The 17,142-nt window shown below is 35.9% G+C and overlaps 1 protein-coding gene, 1 long non-coding RNA gene and 1 pseudogene across 2 annotated transcripts; 2 read left to right on the top strand and 1 right to left on the bottom strand.

Annotated features, from left to right (window-relative positions):
* Window positions 1-1,182: 1,182 nt before the first annotated feature.
* LOC124824896 (small nuclear ribonucleoprotein SmD3b-like) lies at window positions 1,183-5,321 on the bottom strand (annotated as a pseudogene).
* Window positions 5,322-5,371: 50 nt separating this feature from the next.
* LOC148201693 (uncharacterized) lies at window positions 5,372-7,647 on the top strand. The gene is made up of 2 exons (XR_015785197.1): window positions 5,372-7,044; window positions 7,160-7,647. It is a non-coding gene; the product is annotated as an uncharacterized LOC148201693 (long non-coding RNA).
* Window positions 7,648-10,812: 3,165 nt separating this feature from the next.
* LOC148201692 (uncharacterized) lies at window positions 10,813-11,961 on the top strand. The gene is made up of 3 exons (XM_088108610.1): window positions 10,813-10,993; window positions 11,063-11,320; window positions 11,391-11,961. Exons 1-3 carry the CDS (start codon window positions 10,824-10,826, stop codon window positions 11,959-11,961), a joined length of 999 nt encoding a protein of 332 aa, XP_087964736.1. The 5' UTR covers window positions 10,813-10,823.
* The last annotated feature ends 5,181 nt before the right edge of the window (window positions 11,962-17,142 follow it).

The following is a 17,142-nucleotide window of genomic DNA, read 5'->3' as shown; positions in this document are numbered from 1 at the left end:
AGTGGCTATGCAAATTGTATTTATTTTTTATTTAAAGTTGAAATTCTAATCTTAAGTTGTGACATTTTTTCAAGGAAATCATAATTTAAAAAAAAATGGACACATAATTTATTCTGATTTTGTCGAAATTCCAGTTTAACTTCTCTTCAGTATATATTGTGCCGTATTCAGAAAATAGTACGTGAAACATAACTAGTGTACTGTGCACTAATTTTGCTGTTAGTGATACTAATTCTGACCAATGCCTAAATGTATTGAGATGAATTTAAAAATATGATAACGGACGAAGGAGATTAACAGGTTATATGTTAGGGTTTGTCTGAGGCATGTGAAAAATGTAGGAGCAAGGTCCTGTTATCCATGCTGTACTGCGGCTCAATAATAAGCTGATGAGACCAAGGCATAATAAAGAAAAATCTTGCGACGTATTGGTCTTTCTTTCAGTTTTCATTAACTTACCAAAACCATACAAAATTTGGATTTTTCTTAAAGAATATATGAAGAGGGCATCAAATTGGCTAGTAATAACTTACCATTGCCATTAGGGTATGCATTAACTGTTTCAGATAATATTAGGAAATGGCCAGGTTTAGAACAAATGGAATTGCGTGGTATTATCCGAAATGGCTGCTAATATAAATAATAATAGGACTTCCATCGTGAGTTATTTTTGTTTGGTATGCAAGATATTTTATGGGGGCTGTCAACAACCTTCAGCGTTATCTTTTCAGCCTGCAACGTGAGGATAAACCAACAACAGCTGAAAAATGATAAAGTAATTGTGACTGCACTGAGACGATGCCATTTCCTTCAGCACATGGAGACTTTAATATTGTCATCTAAAGTGCTGTTCATGTTGTTTAGTGGAACACAAGGATTTCACCCCAAAAGTCTTGAAAATAAAGTTTCAAATCTGATTCTAAAAGGAAATCAAATTGGCTACATTAAGATAAATTCATATTGACTAGCATATCATAGTACGGTCTAAACCAGTTTCCAGAGCTACCATACTATCCTCCCTATGTTACTGATTCTATGTTGTGATGTTATAAACTAGTTTTGAAAGTTGCCAAGCAACCCCATTAACAAAATCCAACCATCGAAATACACAATACCAGATCAAATTATTAGAAGCTGTGAGAAAAAATTTGGCATTCAGTACCTTCTTTAAAAAGAGTAATCTATGAAGCCTGTATAAGCAATTTCTATTAGAATTTCTTTCTCTCATCAGTTTACAAAAGACTACAACAGACCAAATTATCACATTCAACAGACAGGCAAAAGAGGGATGATACGAATGGTGATCATCTCCGCACTGGTGGTACACCCCTCCTAGGTGCAGCTCCACGGCCAACAGCTTGCGCCTACATAAGCGAGAATTATAGTTACGCAAAATGTTACTTTGGCCGTAGGAATCCTAGGTATTAGTAGTAGGAATGAACAAGCAATCTTTTTAGGCTGGCTCTATATTAATAAACTAAGTTTGAAAAAGCGAAAATTGGGTTAATACCTTTGCTCGAATCGCAACTGCTCTGCCCCTACCAACTCCAAGTGATGCACTCTTTCCCTTCAAAAGATTAAGAAAGTATAAAATACAGAACACATAAAACAAATATGGATTACTTAATCGATTGATGATAATAGGGTACCTTAATTCTTGCATCCAAACGCTTAAACATAGAGAGCATTCTTCAGCATGTCTGGTATGACCATAAACCTGAGACATTCTATATCACATCAAAGCACTAACAGAAAATGCAATCTACAATTATCGGATTGCGAATTGCCAAACAAATTTTTGATTTGTTATAATAATGTGTATCAAATTGTTAGATTCAAATATTATAAAAAATAGCTTTCACATAGAAAGTCTGTACAATGGACCAACCTATAAAATGAGTTGAGTCTAGTCAAACCGGAAGAGTAGTATACTAAACTAAAACACACTAATCACAAGTCCAAATAGACTTAGACTGAACCTGTTCTTAACAATTATAATAATAATTTAAAAAATTTTAAAATAATATTATTTTATTAAAGCATATACTTGCGTTAAAATGTATATATAAAACCCTTCATTTAAAAATTAAAATTAATTTTATTTAAGTGACTTAATGTTCACAAAGCAAGTATTTTATTTAGTATTTTAAAATTTAGAACTATTATTTTAATTTTCTATTTTTGTAAATCGGGTCAAAACATCAATTTTCCCAATTCTAATATAACAGATGATAGTGTCTAATTTAATAATTTGTGAAGCATTTTAAAAGAATGAAGATAAAATAATAAAGTAATCAAATAGAATGACTGAATGCATCAAGTGACAAATTAAGAAATGAAGACATAAAACCAAAGGTTTAATCATTTGCGAGGTCCTTCTTTGAATTGAGAATCTCAAATTAGTCATTTTCTTTTTTCACGTCTCAATTGAGTCCTTATTTTGTGAAAATTGTAACAATTACACTCCTGCCGTTAAATTGGGTCTAACAACGTTATACTCACTTTAACATGGCATGCTTATGTTAATTTTGTTAATTTTTTAAATGACGTGGCATGCTGACGTTGCACAGATTAGGGTTTGTGCAGTGGGATTGATTGCACCGCGAAGAAGGGTGTTGTTCGTTGATGGCAGCACAAAGTCACGATTTTGGGTTTCTTGTTTGGTTCTGTTATTGCAGGTTAGGGTGTCGCGAATTCTAGCTATGGAACTCGTGGTGGAGCGATAATAAATGGGTTTTATGGTGTTCGCGAGGAAGGGTTCATGGATTGCTTGAGTGTGATTTTGTGGTTTATGGGTTTTCTGTGCAGTGCGAATTGGGAACGAGAATGGAGGTTGGCTTCACAGTGGTGGTTGCTCGAGGGGAGACGAACCTGCGATTGGGTTTGGTGGATTCGCTCTGGAAGGAGAAGATTGGTTGCGATCCGGGTGAGTTACGGTGGTCCAATTTGGTGGATGCGCGAGGAAGGGTTCTCACAATGGTGCGTTAATGGGTTTCGCAGGTTGTGAAAAAGATGGTGAGTTCTTTTTGCTATTGGGTTTTTCTTCAGTTTCTAGGTTTCTCTCTATGCAAATGGATGCTCATGGTGGTTGTTTTTCATGGTTGTGGTGTTGCTGCGACGGAGAGAATGGTTACTAATACGAACTAATTGTGTCACGGTCGCCTGAGTTTGTAATGAAATTGTGGTGCTGCCATGGTTGATTTGAGAGTTTCTAAAAATTGGGGTTAATTGGGTTTCTGATTTGCAGGTTTCTAGAGATGCAGGATTTGGGAAGCTCGCGATTAAGGTTGTTGAAGGATTGTGGTAGCACATGGTGGAGCTCGTGGCGACAAGAGGTGGTTGTTGGTTGAGGGATATTGATGGCAGCACAAGGAAGGAGAAAGAGAAAGAGAGATGAAGCTGACGTAGCAAGATTTGATGAGGTGGCTGCCTCCCAATGGTTGATTGGGTGTATAACATCATTTAAAGTCAACATCCCCATGCCATGTCAACTTAACAATAACGAGTTAGACCCAATTTAACGTCAGGGGTGTAATTGTTGTAATTTTCACAAAATAATGACTTAATTGAGACGTCAAAAAAGAAAATGACCAATTTGAGATTCTCACCCCAAACAAGGACCTCGCGAATGATTAAATCTAAACCAACCAAGCACTCAAAGGCATATGAGATTCATATTATTATACCAATCAATATGCAGCCAAATTGTATACAACAGTACAATTCAAAATTATGACACTAATATTCTAAGGACTATATTCTGAAACATAATTTGGAACATAAAATGATGAAGTTGCTGAGTAATGTACGATCCATACCTGACTTTGCTGCCTCGAATAAATACATGCTCAAGTTGCGATGATTTTCCATCCTGCAGAGGATTTACCAAATATCAGCAACAAATTAGTTATAAAGTACATTTTAGCATGTATATTTGAATTGGAGATGTCAGAAGTGAAGTTTGTGTTAGAGCCTCCCTGCAGTGCTCTAACTTCTATTGTGTCTCCAATTATCTATTAAATTCATTCATATTTTCTTTCTTTTGTGTTCGTTAATTTACATTTTATTTAATTTTAATTTCTATATTAAGCTTTATATGTTTGATTATCACAAATATTTAATTATTAAATAGAATCTTAGTATTTAGTTTGAAGGAAATAATAAGCTTTTAGGGTAGCTGTTATGAAAATGAATAAAAACTGCAAGTCGGTATGTATACAGTTTCCTTTGGGGCAATAAAAAGATTGACAACTTTTACCTTTCTTCCTCTTCATTTGAGTTATTCTGGTGATTTGAACCCAAAGGTGGACCACATTTTTTAAAATCTTCTAATTCTTTTTCCATCTCTGCATCAAAGTCCTTCCTGAATTGAGTAAATATAAACATTAAGTATATCCCCATATTATCTGACACAGTATTAATGCATTCTGTTTAACTGTTTCAAATACTAAAATTCTCAAATTCAATAATACGAGTATAAGTTATAATCAACAATTCAGTGAATTTGAATTATTGATAAAATGACAATAGGACAATGTGGTACTAAAGCATCTGACATGTTTTAGAAATTAATTAATCTCAGGTAAAGGTATTTGAAGGTTGTTACTTGAGTTTTAATTATAACTCAGCCCCGACATACACCAATTTCTCTTTCATAATTTTTTCTACTTCTTCATCTGATGAGAATTCAACAAGGACAGTGCCATATAAAAACCTTTTGTCTCCAACATGATGGGGAAGCCAACACAATTAACTTGAAACTAAGAAAATAAATCCATAAACTATAAAAAGGAGATCATATTAAAAACTACTAGCTAAGCAACAATGTTTCTACTCATTAAAAGTAACATTAAAGGTAATTACTCTTTTGTGGCTTACATCCTTGCTTGATGTTTCTGAAACACTAGTGAACTGCATTCTGTTTGATTGCCTCACACGGTTAAAGATCTCAGGGACCTACAAGAATAGAGAGAATGCATCAACTGAAAAGTAATAAATATATTAAAAGTTACAAAAAATATATCACTTTACCTTCTGTTTTCCATCTGCGGTCTTCCCCTGTAGTAAAGAAGGGCTTCTCACATCTGAGAAAAGAAAATATCCAAGATCCTCTAAATGTCTCCTTAGACCACCAGGAGGAAGATTTGATGAGTGCCTTTGTTTGACACAGATTACATCTTAACTTCCCCTGTAGTAAAGAAGGGCTTCTCACATCTGAGAAAAGAAAATCTCCAAGATCCTCTAAATGTCTCCTTAGACCACCAGGAGGAAGATGAGTGTCTTTGTTTGACACAGATTACATCTTAACTTCCTACAACCATACCTACTATTATGCGTGTACCATGTGTCTGTATGAACCTGCCTAACAAAATTGGTTAGCATCATATGCTTATCAACCAACCAACAAACCATGCACCACTCAAACAGTCAGCACAGTTGCTTGGCCAATTCACCCAAAAAAAAATGAATTAAAACATGTACACATAAACTGACATAATTGTCTAAAAGGTAATTCGAGCCTCATGCGGAATATAAGAAAACACTGCATTTTTTTATTAATATTGTAGGATGATCAAAATAATGAAAGATAAAAAATCGACGACAAATTGAATATATGAAATTCAATATCATTAGAACTTATAGAAAGGGCGAATAAACCTTTTTATGTAGTAAAAACAAAGATGCCTATCTATGCACCAAAGATTGTTTGTAGCAGCATCTTTTCCAATTCCTTCCCTTGTTCCAAAATCCTATTTTCGCTTTGTCTTCCAATTCCAGCCCCTCCTCTCTGGTACACCGCCACTCCCTCTCTCGGTGTTTGTCATTCCTCATGCCAAACGATCATGGACTGCTTTTTACTTTCACTCACGCCGCAACCCTCACTTTCGTTCCTTTAGGGTTTAAAAAAAAAAACTAAAGAGAAGAGAAGGAGGGAACGACGGAACATGGATACCAGAACCAGTAGACGAACGGAACAGCGAGTGCTTGAGGCAATGCCGCCGGAAGTACACGCACAGGTGGTGATGAAAACAGTTTTGAATGAATTCGAAAGAGCAAAGAGAAACCCAAAGGAGATAAGCGAAAAAGAAGCACGAAGAAGAGAAAGGAGAAGTGAAAACCTTTTTTCAATTTTTTAATAGCTAATTTGTAGGGGTACCGCTGGTGAATATTGGTCCAACATCAAGACTCATTTTTGTTCCCGAATCAGAAAGCACTTGGGGCTTTCTTCTTTCTTCCGCTTAGAACCCGAAGGAGACTTAGTGGCTTCTTCATCATCCCCGACGGCTCTATGTCTCCAGACCAGCGTCGCCGCACATCTCCTTGGCCAGCCAAGAGTAACCGTCCGTGGTGTCGCCTGCGCCCGAAACGTTGCCGCCGTCGACTAGACCAGCCGCCGTAAGCCGCAAGCCGCGAGCCAGGGCCGGGCTAGTGATGCCGCTCCGCCGGAGCCGTCGTCGGCCACGGCGCCAGGTTCTCTTCTCTCCTTCTCTTCTTCGCGCGAGAGAGAAGCACCGTGCTCCTTCGTGCCACGTCTTCACCGTTACAACGAGGCCGGTTGCCGCCGCCGTTGCTTACGTCGGAGGAAACCGCGCCGTGTATGGCGGTTCAACCTCTACCTGTGCTAACCCTAACCCCGGGAGACCATGGCTCCCATCGCGACCAAACAGATATGTCGCCGACACAATAAGGAGAGGTTAGGTTTTCTTAACTGGAGTGTGTTTTCTGTTGTGCTATGTTTTCTGTCTTTGCAGGAAAGTGGCTTTTGGGGTTTTTGGTGGTTGAAGGGTTCTGTGCCGGTGTTAGAAGGAAGAATGAAAGGTCAAGCCCATAGGGATAGTGGCTAATCATGATCGGGTGGTGAGGACATTACGGTGCCCAAGCAGCAGAGTCAAAATAAAAATATAATATCATGGCGAAACATAGATTCGGATACACAACAACAATCTGGACTAGCAAGCAGGAACAAAAATGCTAGCTCTTACAATGAAACACAGACTCATACATGCAAGAGCGAACAAAGAACAATGGCAGTAAGCTGGAGTTGTAAGACTTACTTACCTCTATGTAGTTATTTTGGCTTTTGCGCTATGGTTTGTAATCGCCGGTCAATGCTCTTGCTTCTTCCCTGTGGCCTTGTATTGTTTCTTTTTGTTTGTAGGTGAAAGACCGTAAAAGGTTAATGATGATGGTGTTGAAAGTCAGGGGAGTCTAAGAGTTTGGGGTTAGGCTGTAGTAATGAGGTGCGCGATAGGTGGAAGCCAGAAGATGAATTGTGATGATCGGATTCAAAATGGCTCCCACTCCAAAGAACCTGCATGCGCAGATCAAGAAGGAGAAAAAGCCTCCAACTTAGGATTTTTCTCTGCTTTTGTTTTGTCTTTTTTCCCTTTTTTGTGATTACCAAAACCAATTCTTCCGGCATTTCCCAACAACAGAAGCAGGAACAAAGACCCCGATACTATGCATATAATACACATTGCTGCAGGAAATCTGTTGTACTCGACAGAGTTCTAAAAGTGTGGTTGACCGTATTCTCCCTTTTTCGTTTTCGTTTTTATTTTTCTTTTTCCTTTTTTTTTACTTACATTAAAAGCAAGACGATTAGACACGATTATACTTATATATTATAGGTTTAACATTTCAGAATATTTTTTATTTTATTTTATTTCTTTAAAAAAAAGAAGAGAAATAAATGCTAATTAAAATAAGGAACTTTAATAAAATAAAAATAAAACAAAACGAAAATAAATAAATAAATAAACAAAAATAAAATAAAAGAAAAAGAAATAAAAACACAATAAAATAGAAAAGTAACCATAAAGATAAAGATAAAAGTAAGATAATAATAAATAAAGAAAAATGAAATAAAACAACAATAAAAACAAAAAAAAAAACAACTCCTTTCTTTTTTAGAAAAAAAAGTTCATATTAAGTTTATTATTTTATTTTTATTGTTTTGTCTTAACTCCGTACCTCTTTATTCATCTATTGAACAAAACTAGGTATTCACACACATTTTTTTTAACAAGTACTTCTTGTGACAAATTTTGATTCTATACATGGTTGATTTAAGAATGAAAAAAAGTATAAAACACTTATTTTAGGTTAAAAAAATAAGACTTATTTTAGGTTAAAAAAATAAGACTTAATTTTTTTAGTACCAATATTTCTCTATTAAATGAATTAAAATTATGTTTAAGGAAAAAAGACTTCAAATATTTTTTAATAATATACTTCTATTGAATTAATTATAAAATTGTGTTTAAAAAAATAGGTTTAATACCTCTTTTGGTCCCTAGAAAGGGGGCCAATGTTCAATGTGGTCCCACCTTTTTTTAGAAGTTCAATGTGATCCCATCTTTTGTAAAAAGTGTGCAATCAAGTCCTTTTTGCAAACGGCGTGAAGTTTTTAACGGAGCAGCTGACAGGATGGACTGAATATCATTACGTGGCCTTGTGTGGGTAATACGTGGCAGAGAGAGGGTGATACGTGGCTGTGAGAGGGTAAATTTGGTAATATTGGTGAGGTTAGGAAATCAGAAATTAGGGTTCAGGAGTTTTAGAGAAATTGCTAATTTGGGATTGATCATCGTGGAGGAAGTGCACATTGAGGATCTCAAGCGCGAATTGGAGACCACAAATCTGAAGCTCAAATTGGAAACCGCAAATCAGGTTAGGGTTTATGTTTGATAATTTTATGATATGTATTTGTTGTATATGTTATCACTGTTGTCGCTTTATTAGGGGATTAAGTAGGGGTGAAAAGTTGTCTTGTTTTGATGGTTGATAGTGGTCCCATAGATATTAGTTTAACTTAAATTAGTGGTCCCCGTTTGCATTTGCAGGGTTGGGGTAGGGATGGGTGATGACATGTTTTAGGTTGTGGTCCATCACGGTGGGACCTTGATCAAAGAAGTCCCCTTTAAGTATATGGGTGGGGAGATAGTTTATTGGGACGTAGATCCCGATAAATGGTGTTATTTTGGAGTATTAGGTTCACTTAAAGATCTGGGTTACATGGAAGTAAAAGAATTATATTACAATATCCAACATGTTTTACATAAGCTTGATGATGATAAAGGAGCCATCAACATGATGAAGGTGGCTAATTATTTGGGGAAAGTGAACCTGTATGTTGTGCATGGTGGACGAACCAGCTATTGTAGAAAATGATGACAATGAGATTTTGTACCTATGTGAAGGTCCAGCAGACAGTGGTGAGGGTAGTGACGTTGGAGGAGAAGCACATCTTGAGGGTGACAAGGAGGATGGTGAGAATGAAAATGTCTGGGAGGATGACAAGGAGGATGCAGAAGATGTTGAGGTTGAGAATGAGGGATTAGTGGAAGTGCACATTGAGGATGGAAGGGAGGATGGAAGGGAGGTTGAAAGTGAAGAAGAATTGGAAGTGGACATTGAGGAGGGAGGGGAGGTTCCTACTGAACAAGAGGTGGAAGTTGACATTGAGGATGGAGGGGAGGTTCCTACTGAACAAGAAGTGGAAGTTGACATTGAGGATGGAGGGGAGGTTCATACTGCACAAGAATTGGAAGCAGACATTGAGGATGGAGGGGAGGTTCATAGTGAACAAGAATTGGAAGCAAACATTGAGGATGGAGGGGAGCTTCATACTGAAGAAGAATTGGAAGTGGACGTGGACAGTGATGATGAACCTGGAATGGATGATCTCAGTGGTGATGAGTATGTGGATGCAGACAATGATGAAGAAACCCAACAACAATGCAGGGGTTTGTCAGATGATGATTGGGAGTCTGATATGCTTGTAACTCCTGAAAACAGTTCAAGTGAGGATGACAACGAGGATAGACTATGTATGGGTGGTTTCTCAAAATATACAAAACAGAAGTCCATGGCAGATTACAAGTGGGAAGTGGGCACCATTTTCAGTGGGAAGGAAGAGTTTAAGGATGCTATTAGAAGGTATGCTGTTCATGCTGGGAGGGATCTAAAATTTGTGAAGAATGATAAGCGTAGGGTGAGGGTGCGCTGCATGGGTGGCCAAGGGAAGTGCCCATGGGTAGCTTACTGTGGGTACTTGCCATCACGGAAAATTTGGCAATTAAGGAAGATAATTGATACTCACGGTTGTAGTAGGCAACTTAACATCAAACTAATGAATGCTCAGTGGTTGAGTGAAGAAATAGATAGGTCTTTAGTTGACAATCCTAACTTAAAGGTGAATGATATTCGTACTAAAGCATTAAGAAAATGGAATACAAATGTGTCAATATCCAAGGCACGAAGGGCAAAGTTAATTGCCACAAGACAGCTTGAAGGAGATTTCAAAGAACAGTATAAAAGGATATACGACTATGGACATGAGTTGTTGAGGTGTAACCCAGGTTCAACAGTGCAGATTAAAGTTGACTCTCATAATGGTGATACAAGCTTCCAAAGAATGTATGTTTGTCTAAAAGCTTGTAAAGACAGCTTCAAAAGTTGTAGGCCCATAATATGTTTAGACGGATGTTTTTTGAAAGGTTATTACAAGGGAGAGCTTCTCACTGCTGTTGGTAGGGACCCAAACGATCAAATGCTACCACTTGCCTATGCAGTAGTAGAAGTGGAGAACAAAGACAGCTGGACATGGTTCTTGCAATTATTAATTCAAGACCTCGGGGGTAGTGAAGTATGTGGGGGGTGCACGTGGATGTCAGACCAGCAGAAGGTAAATATACACCTTATATTCAATTTTAGTTAATGCTTTGTTAAAGGATCTTGTTTTATGACTAAAATTATTTGTGCAGGGGTTGGTCCCAGCTATCCAAGAGCTTCTTCCTGGGGCAGAACAAAGATTCTGTATGACGCACCTGTATGCAAACTTTAGAAAAAGGTTTGGTGGTCAAATTTTAAAAAATCTGATGTGGACAGCTGCCACAAGCACATATCCACAGGCTTGGGAGAGAGAGATGCTGAAAATTAAAGAAGTCAATATTGAAGCATATAAATACCTCATAGCCATTCCCCCGAGGTAACCCATTAGCCATTACATACAATTTACTGTCCCTGATGCATTGTAACCCATTTGAGTGTGCAACAGGTTTTGGTCAAGATCTCGCTTCACAGGTCAAGCAATGACTGATACACTAGATAACAACATCAGTGAAGCTTTCAACAGTGTTCTTATTCATTCAAGAGGAAAACCTATTATAACCATGATGGAGGATATCAGAGTTTATCTCATGAAAAGGTGGGCCACCAATAGAACCAAGGTGGCATCTATGGAGTTCACAATATGCCCAAAGATAAAGAAGAGACTTGAGAAGGAATGTAATCTGTCAAGATATTGGGTGCCAAGGTAATATAACTCAATTTATTTTATATACAAGTTATTTATCTACATTGTTGATGTGCTTCATTTGTTTCAGCTGGTCTGCACGAAAGATTTTTGAGGTTAGGCATACTTCTTCAGTTGGGAACAAGTTCACACTGGACCTGGACACAAAGGAGTGTAGCTGCAGAAAGTGGATGATTAGTGCCATTCCATGCTGTCATGCAATTGCAGCAATGAACTTCTCCAACGTTGATCCACAGACTTTTGTCCCCAATGTGTTCACAAGATCCACCTATGAAGAGGTCTATGCGTCCATCATTTTTCCACTCAATGGCCACCTACTATGGGAAAAGACAAATTTCAATGATGTACTACCACCACTGATCAGGAAGATGCCTGGGAGGCCAAAGAAAAAAAGGAGGTTGGAAGCATGGGAGCTAACTAAAGATCAGACTCAAATGCGTGTTGGTGGCCATAAGAAAAAATGTAGTCTTTGTCGTAAGATGGGGCACAACAAGAGTAACTGCCCTTTAAAGCCCCAGCCAGCAGAAACAACACAACCATCACAGCCACCTCCAAGTTCACCAACCCCTGAACCATCACAGCCATCAAGTCCCCAATCATCCCGGCCAACAAAATGCAAAGTCAGAAGAAAACGTACTTAGATGCAAAGTCAGAAGAATTGGGTTATTAGATATTTAAATTTTGTGGTGGTGTAATATGTACTATTTGTTACATGGTGGTGTAATACATACTTAACTTACTTACTGAACTGATTTTCTGTATTTCTTTTATGTGTCGTAATGAATGAAACTGCTTTTATGTATTTGTTTTATGTACTTGTTTTATGTATTTGTTTTATGTACTTGTTTTATGTGCTTGTTTTATGTATTTGTTTTATGTGCCAATATTCAGCATCATATGCATTATTTGGGTGACCTTTGTGAACAGTTTTAAAGCAAATGGGGGACTCATTTCAACATTTTTAAAACATCAGGGGACTGATTTCAACATTGTTAAAACATCAAGGGGACTGATTTGAACATTAATCACTAAAATTTACTCATTAAAATAGTCAATACGTAATACATTGAATTGCATAATTCATCTTACACCTTACAATCTAACTAAATGAACCTAGACAGAACCTGAACAAGGCACACCACAATACACACACACAAAGCTACAACTAAGATCTTCATCATTTTCTGCAAGTCCTGCACTGATTTTTCCAGCTAACTTATCCTCCTCACCATTGTGCAATCTTTTTCATCAACTTTCTCTTCAACACACCACTTGAAAAAGTTACACGAGCTGCCAATTGCAGATCCACCCTGTTATTCACCAAGTTATGGATTCTATCAACAAATGCATCATCAATTCAAAAAAACTTTAACTCAAAAGGGTATAATTCAAACCTTGTAACGTGGACAACCCCAGAAATTTCTCCCAACATTCTTCGTAGTTCTCGCCACTTTGGTTACAGCAACATCACCACAGTAACAAGTAGGGATTATCCCACCTCCTCTCACACCACAACCATGGGACCACCCAGAAGATCCTTTGCCCCAACTTCTCGAACACGATGAACACCCTTCAGAAGAAGCCATTCGTATCCCAAATTACCAATTTCTCTAAAACTCCTGAAACCCTAACTTCTGATTTCCTAACTTCACTAATATTACCAAATTTACCCTCTCACAGCCACGTATCACCCTCTCTCTGCCACGTATTACCCACACAAAGCCACGTAATGATATTCAGTCCACCCTGTCAGCTGCTCCGTTAAAAACTTCACGCCGTTTGCAAAAAGGACTTGATTGCACACTTTTTACAAAAGATGGGATCACATTGAACTTCTAAAAAAAGGTGGGACCACATTGAACATTGGCCCCCTTTCTAGGGACCAAAAGAGGTATTAAACCAATAAAATAAATGCTCAATATAATTCTATTAAATTACTTATAACTTTGTATTTGAGAAAACAAAAGGGTTAAATATGTTTTTAGTCCCTAAACTATTAAGAGAATTTGTTTTTAGCCCCTCAAGTAAGTTACATTTAGGGATGCTAAAAAAATATGCGCCCGCAGATATCCGCGGATAAAATCCGCAACGGATAGTTAATACCCGCGGATATTTATTACCCGCAACCCGCGGGTAGCGGATATTTTAATACCCGCTTATAAACGGGTCGGGTGCGGGTATTATACTATCCATACCTGCGGATGCCCGCTACCCGCAAAAAATAAAAATAAAAATTTAATTTATATTTTATTAAGTTAAAATTAACATTAATTTATATTTTATAAGATTAAATTTAATTAAAATTGAATTTAAATTTATATTTAATTTAATTTATATTAGGTTTAATACATAATTTGGTCCCTACTTTTGGTGGTTTTGTTCAAAATGGTCCTATCTTTTGAAAAAGTTCAGTAAAGTCCCATATTTTGGTTTAAAATGTTCAATTCGGTCCTTTTCGTAGACGGCGTTAGAAACTTAACTGTGGTGGTGCTACGGTGGCGAAATTTGAGTGAGCTGTTATGTTTTAATGGTTACGTGGCATTGTAAATTGGGGAAATATCCTAAATTGGGGAAAACCCTAAAGTTTTAATAATCCTAAACCCTAAATTGGGGAAAAATCCCCAATATCAAAACCCCGACCCTCAAGCGGTTAGTCTTTCTCATAATTCTCTCCAACAGCATCACAGGGGACTGAGAGATAGGAGGATGAGACTTTCCCTTAATGTTGCAAGGAGGTTTTTTGGTTTGCAAGATATGTTGGGCTTTGACAAAGCTAGCAATACCGTGGAGTGGCTGCCAAACCAAGCAAAAACTGAAATCAATCGTCTAGCGAAGGAGAAAAAGAAGTAGAAGAAGAGTGTTAACCGCAGTTGCTGCAGTGCTGGTTCGGAATGTGAAGAAGGTGTGTCTAGTCTGGATGAGGTTGCAGGGAGTAGAGATGAAGAAGAAGCAGGAGAAGATTAGGGATTTTCCCCCAATTTAGGGCTTCTGATTCTAATTTCCACTTTAGGGTCCCCAATTTAGGATATTTCCCCAATTTACAGTGCCACGTAACCATCAAAGTATAACAGCTCACTCAAATTTCGCCACAGTGGCACCACCACCGTTAAGTTTCTAACGCCGTCCACGAAAAGGACCGAATTGAACATTTTAAACCAAAATATGGGACCTTACTGAACTTTCTCAAAAGGTGGGATCATTTTGAACAAAACCCCCAAAAGCAGGGACCAAATTATGTATTAAACCTTTATATTATATTTTATATATTTTTTGTAATTCTATTTAAATTATTTTAATAATTTATTAAAATATATTTTTTTTAAATATTTGCGGGTATCCGCGGGTTTTAAAATACCCGCGGATATTTTTTAAGCGGGTATCCGTGCGGGTAGTGGGTCGGGAACTGGGTGGATTTTTTTTTTGTCGGGTCGGGTTACGGGCAGCATTATCCGTGCCCGACCCGACCCATTGTCATCCCTAGATACATTTTATAAAAAAAACCTTAATTTTTTATCCTCTCGGGAGGATAAAAAATTAACGACAAAATTATCAGTAATTTTATTGGTATTAGAAATGATATTTAATAAGTTTAAACTGTTTTTCAATAAATTATAATTTTGTTTAGAAAAAAATAGAGAATAATTAATTATTTTTATTATTTTATAATTAGTTTTGGTTTTTATTTTTTTTTATTTCTAAGTAATTTCACCTTGATTTCATTCATTGTCTGTAATTTTTTTTCTTTTATTTCAGAGTTTTCTTTTTTAAGTTTTGACAGATTTCATTTATGGGTATCAATCTTTTTATCTTAATTTCTAGTTAGTATATATATTTTATTATTTGATTTTTTTTTATTGAATTACATAACTATTACACTACAAAAAATATTAATATTACCGACGGATTTTTACCGACGGATCCATATCCGTCGATATATCTTAATTTTCGACGGAATTACCGACGGTGTTTTTATGTGTATTATCGACGGATTTACCGAAGGCTTTGGGTCGTCGGTAAGTGACATGCGCATTACCGACGGATTTAACGAAGGCTTTGGGCAGTCGGTAAGTGACATGCGCATTACCAATTCTCCCAGCATTTCCTCTTTGATGATCACCTGCAAGTACAGGGACTCTTCCCAGCAACAGCAGCAGGAACAAAGACCCCGATACGATGCATATAATACACATTGCTGCAGGGAATCGGTTGTACTCGACAGGGTTCTAAAAGTGTGGTTGACCGTATTCTCCATTTTTCGTTTTCGTTTTTATTTTTCTTTTTCCTTTTTTTTTTACTTACATTAAAAGCAAGACCATTAGACACGATTATACTTATATATTATAGGTTTAACATTTCAGAATATTTTTTATTTTATTTTATTTCTTTAAAAAAAGAAGAGAAATAAGTGCTAATTAAAATAAAGGGAACTTTAATAAAATAAAAATAAAACGAAACGAAAATAAATAAATAAATAAACAAAAATAAAATAAAAGAAAAAGAAATAAAAACACAATAAAATAGAAAAGTAACCATAAAGATAAAGATAAAAGTAAGATAATAATAAATAAAGAAAAATGAAATAAAACAACAATAAAAACAAACAAAAAAACAACTCCTTTCTTTTTTAGAAAAAAAAAGTTCATATTAAGTTTATTATTTTACTTTTATTGTTTTGTCTTAACTCCGTACCTCTTTGTTCATCTATTTGAACAAAACTAGGTATTCATACACATTTTTTTTAACAAGTACTTCTTGTGACAAATTTTGATTCTATACATGGTTGATTTAAGAATGAAGAAAGTATAAAACACTTATTTTAGGTTAAAAAAATAAGACTTATTTTAGGTTAAAAAAATAAGACTTAATTTTTTTAGTACCAATATTTCTCTATTAAATGAATTAAAATTATGTTTAAGGAAAAAAGACTTCAAATATTTTTTAATAATATACTTCTATTGAATTAATTATAAAATTGTGTTTAAAAAAATAAATGCTAATATAATTCTATTAAATTACTTATAACTTTGTATTTGAGAAAACAAAAGGGTTAAATATGTTTTTAGTCCCTAAACTATGAAGAGAATTTGTTTTTAGCCCCTCAAGTAAGTTACATTTAGGGATGCTAAAAAAATATGCGCCCGCAGATATCCGCGGATAAAATCCGCAACGGATAGTTAATACCCGCGGATATTTATTACCCGCAACCCGCGGGTAGCGGATATTTTAATACCCGCTTATAAACGGGTCGGGTGCGGGTATTATACTATCCGTACCTGCGGATGCCCGCTACCTGCAAAAAATAAAAATAAAAATTTAATTTATATTTTATTAAGTTAAATTTAATTAAAATTAACATTAATTTATATTTTATAAGATTAAATTTAATTAAAATTGAATTTAAATTTATATTTAATTTAATTTATATTATATTTTATATATTTTTTGTAATTCTATTTAAATTATTTTAATAATTTATTAAAATATATTTTTTTTAAATATTTGCGGGTATCCGCGGGTTTTAAAATACCCGCGGATATTTTTTAAGCGGGTATCCGTGCGGGTAGTGGGTCGGGAACCGGGTGGATTTTTTTTTGTCGGGTCGGGTTACGGGTAGGATTATCCGTGCCCGACCCGACCCATTGTCATTCCTAGATACATTTTATAAAAAAAACCTTAATTTTTTATCCTCTCGGGAGGATAAAAAATTAACGACAAAATTATCAGTAATTTTATTGGTATTAGAAATGATATTTAATAAGTTTAAACTGTTTTTCAATAAATTATAATTTTGTTTAGAAAAAAATAGAGAATAATTAATTATT

The sequence above is a fragment of the Vigna umbellata genome, chromosome 3 (genome assembly GCF_029865625.1).
Source record: "Vigna umbellata cultivar VRB3 chromosome 3, Vumbellata_1.0, whole genome shotgun sequence".
NCBI lineage: Eukaryota > Viridiplantae > Streptophyta > Magnoliopsida > Fabales > Fabaceae > Vigna > Vigna umbellata.
The sequence above is the reverse complement of the archived record's forward strand: the minus strand, read 5'-3'. Positions and strand labels throughout refer to the sequence as shown.

Bases quoted from the DNA above. Each gene is read 5' to 3' on its own strand.
- LOC148201692 (XM_088108610.1), top strand. From the start codon at position 10,824: ATGACGCACCTGTATGCAAACTTTAGAAAAAGGTTTGGTGGTCAAATT. The intron at 10,994-11,062 runs GTAACCCATTAG...AGTGTGCAACAG, and splicing joins CTCATAGCCATTCCCCCGAG to GTTTTGGTCAAGATCTCGCT. The intron at 11,321-11,390 runs GTAATATAACTC...CATTTGTTTCAG, and splicing joins TCAAGATATTGGGTGCCAAG to CTGGTCTGCACGAAAGATTT.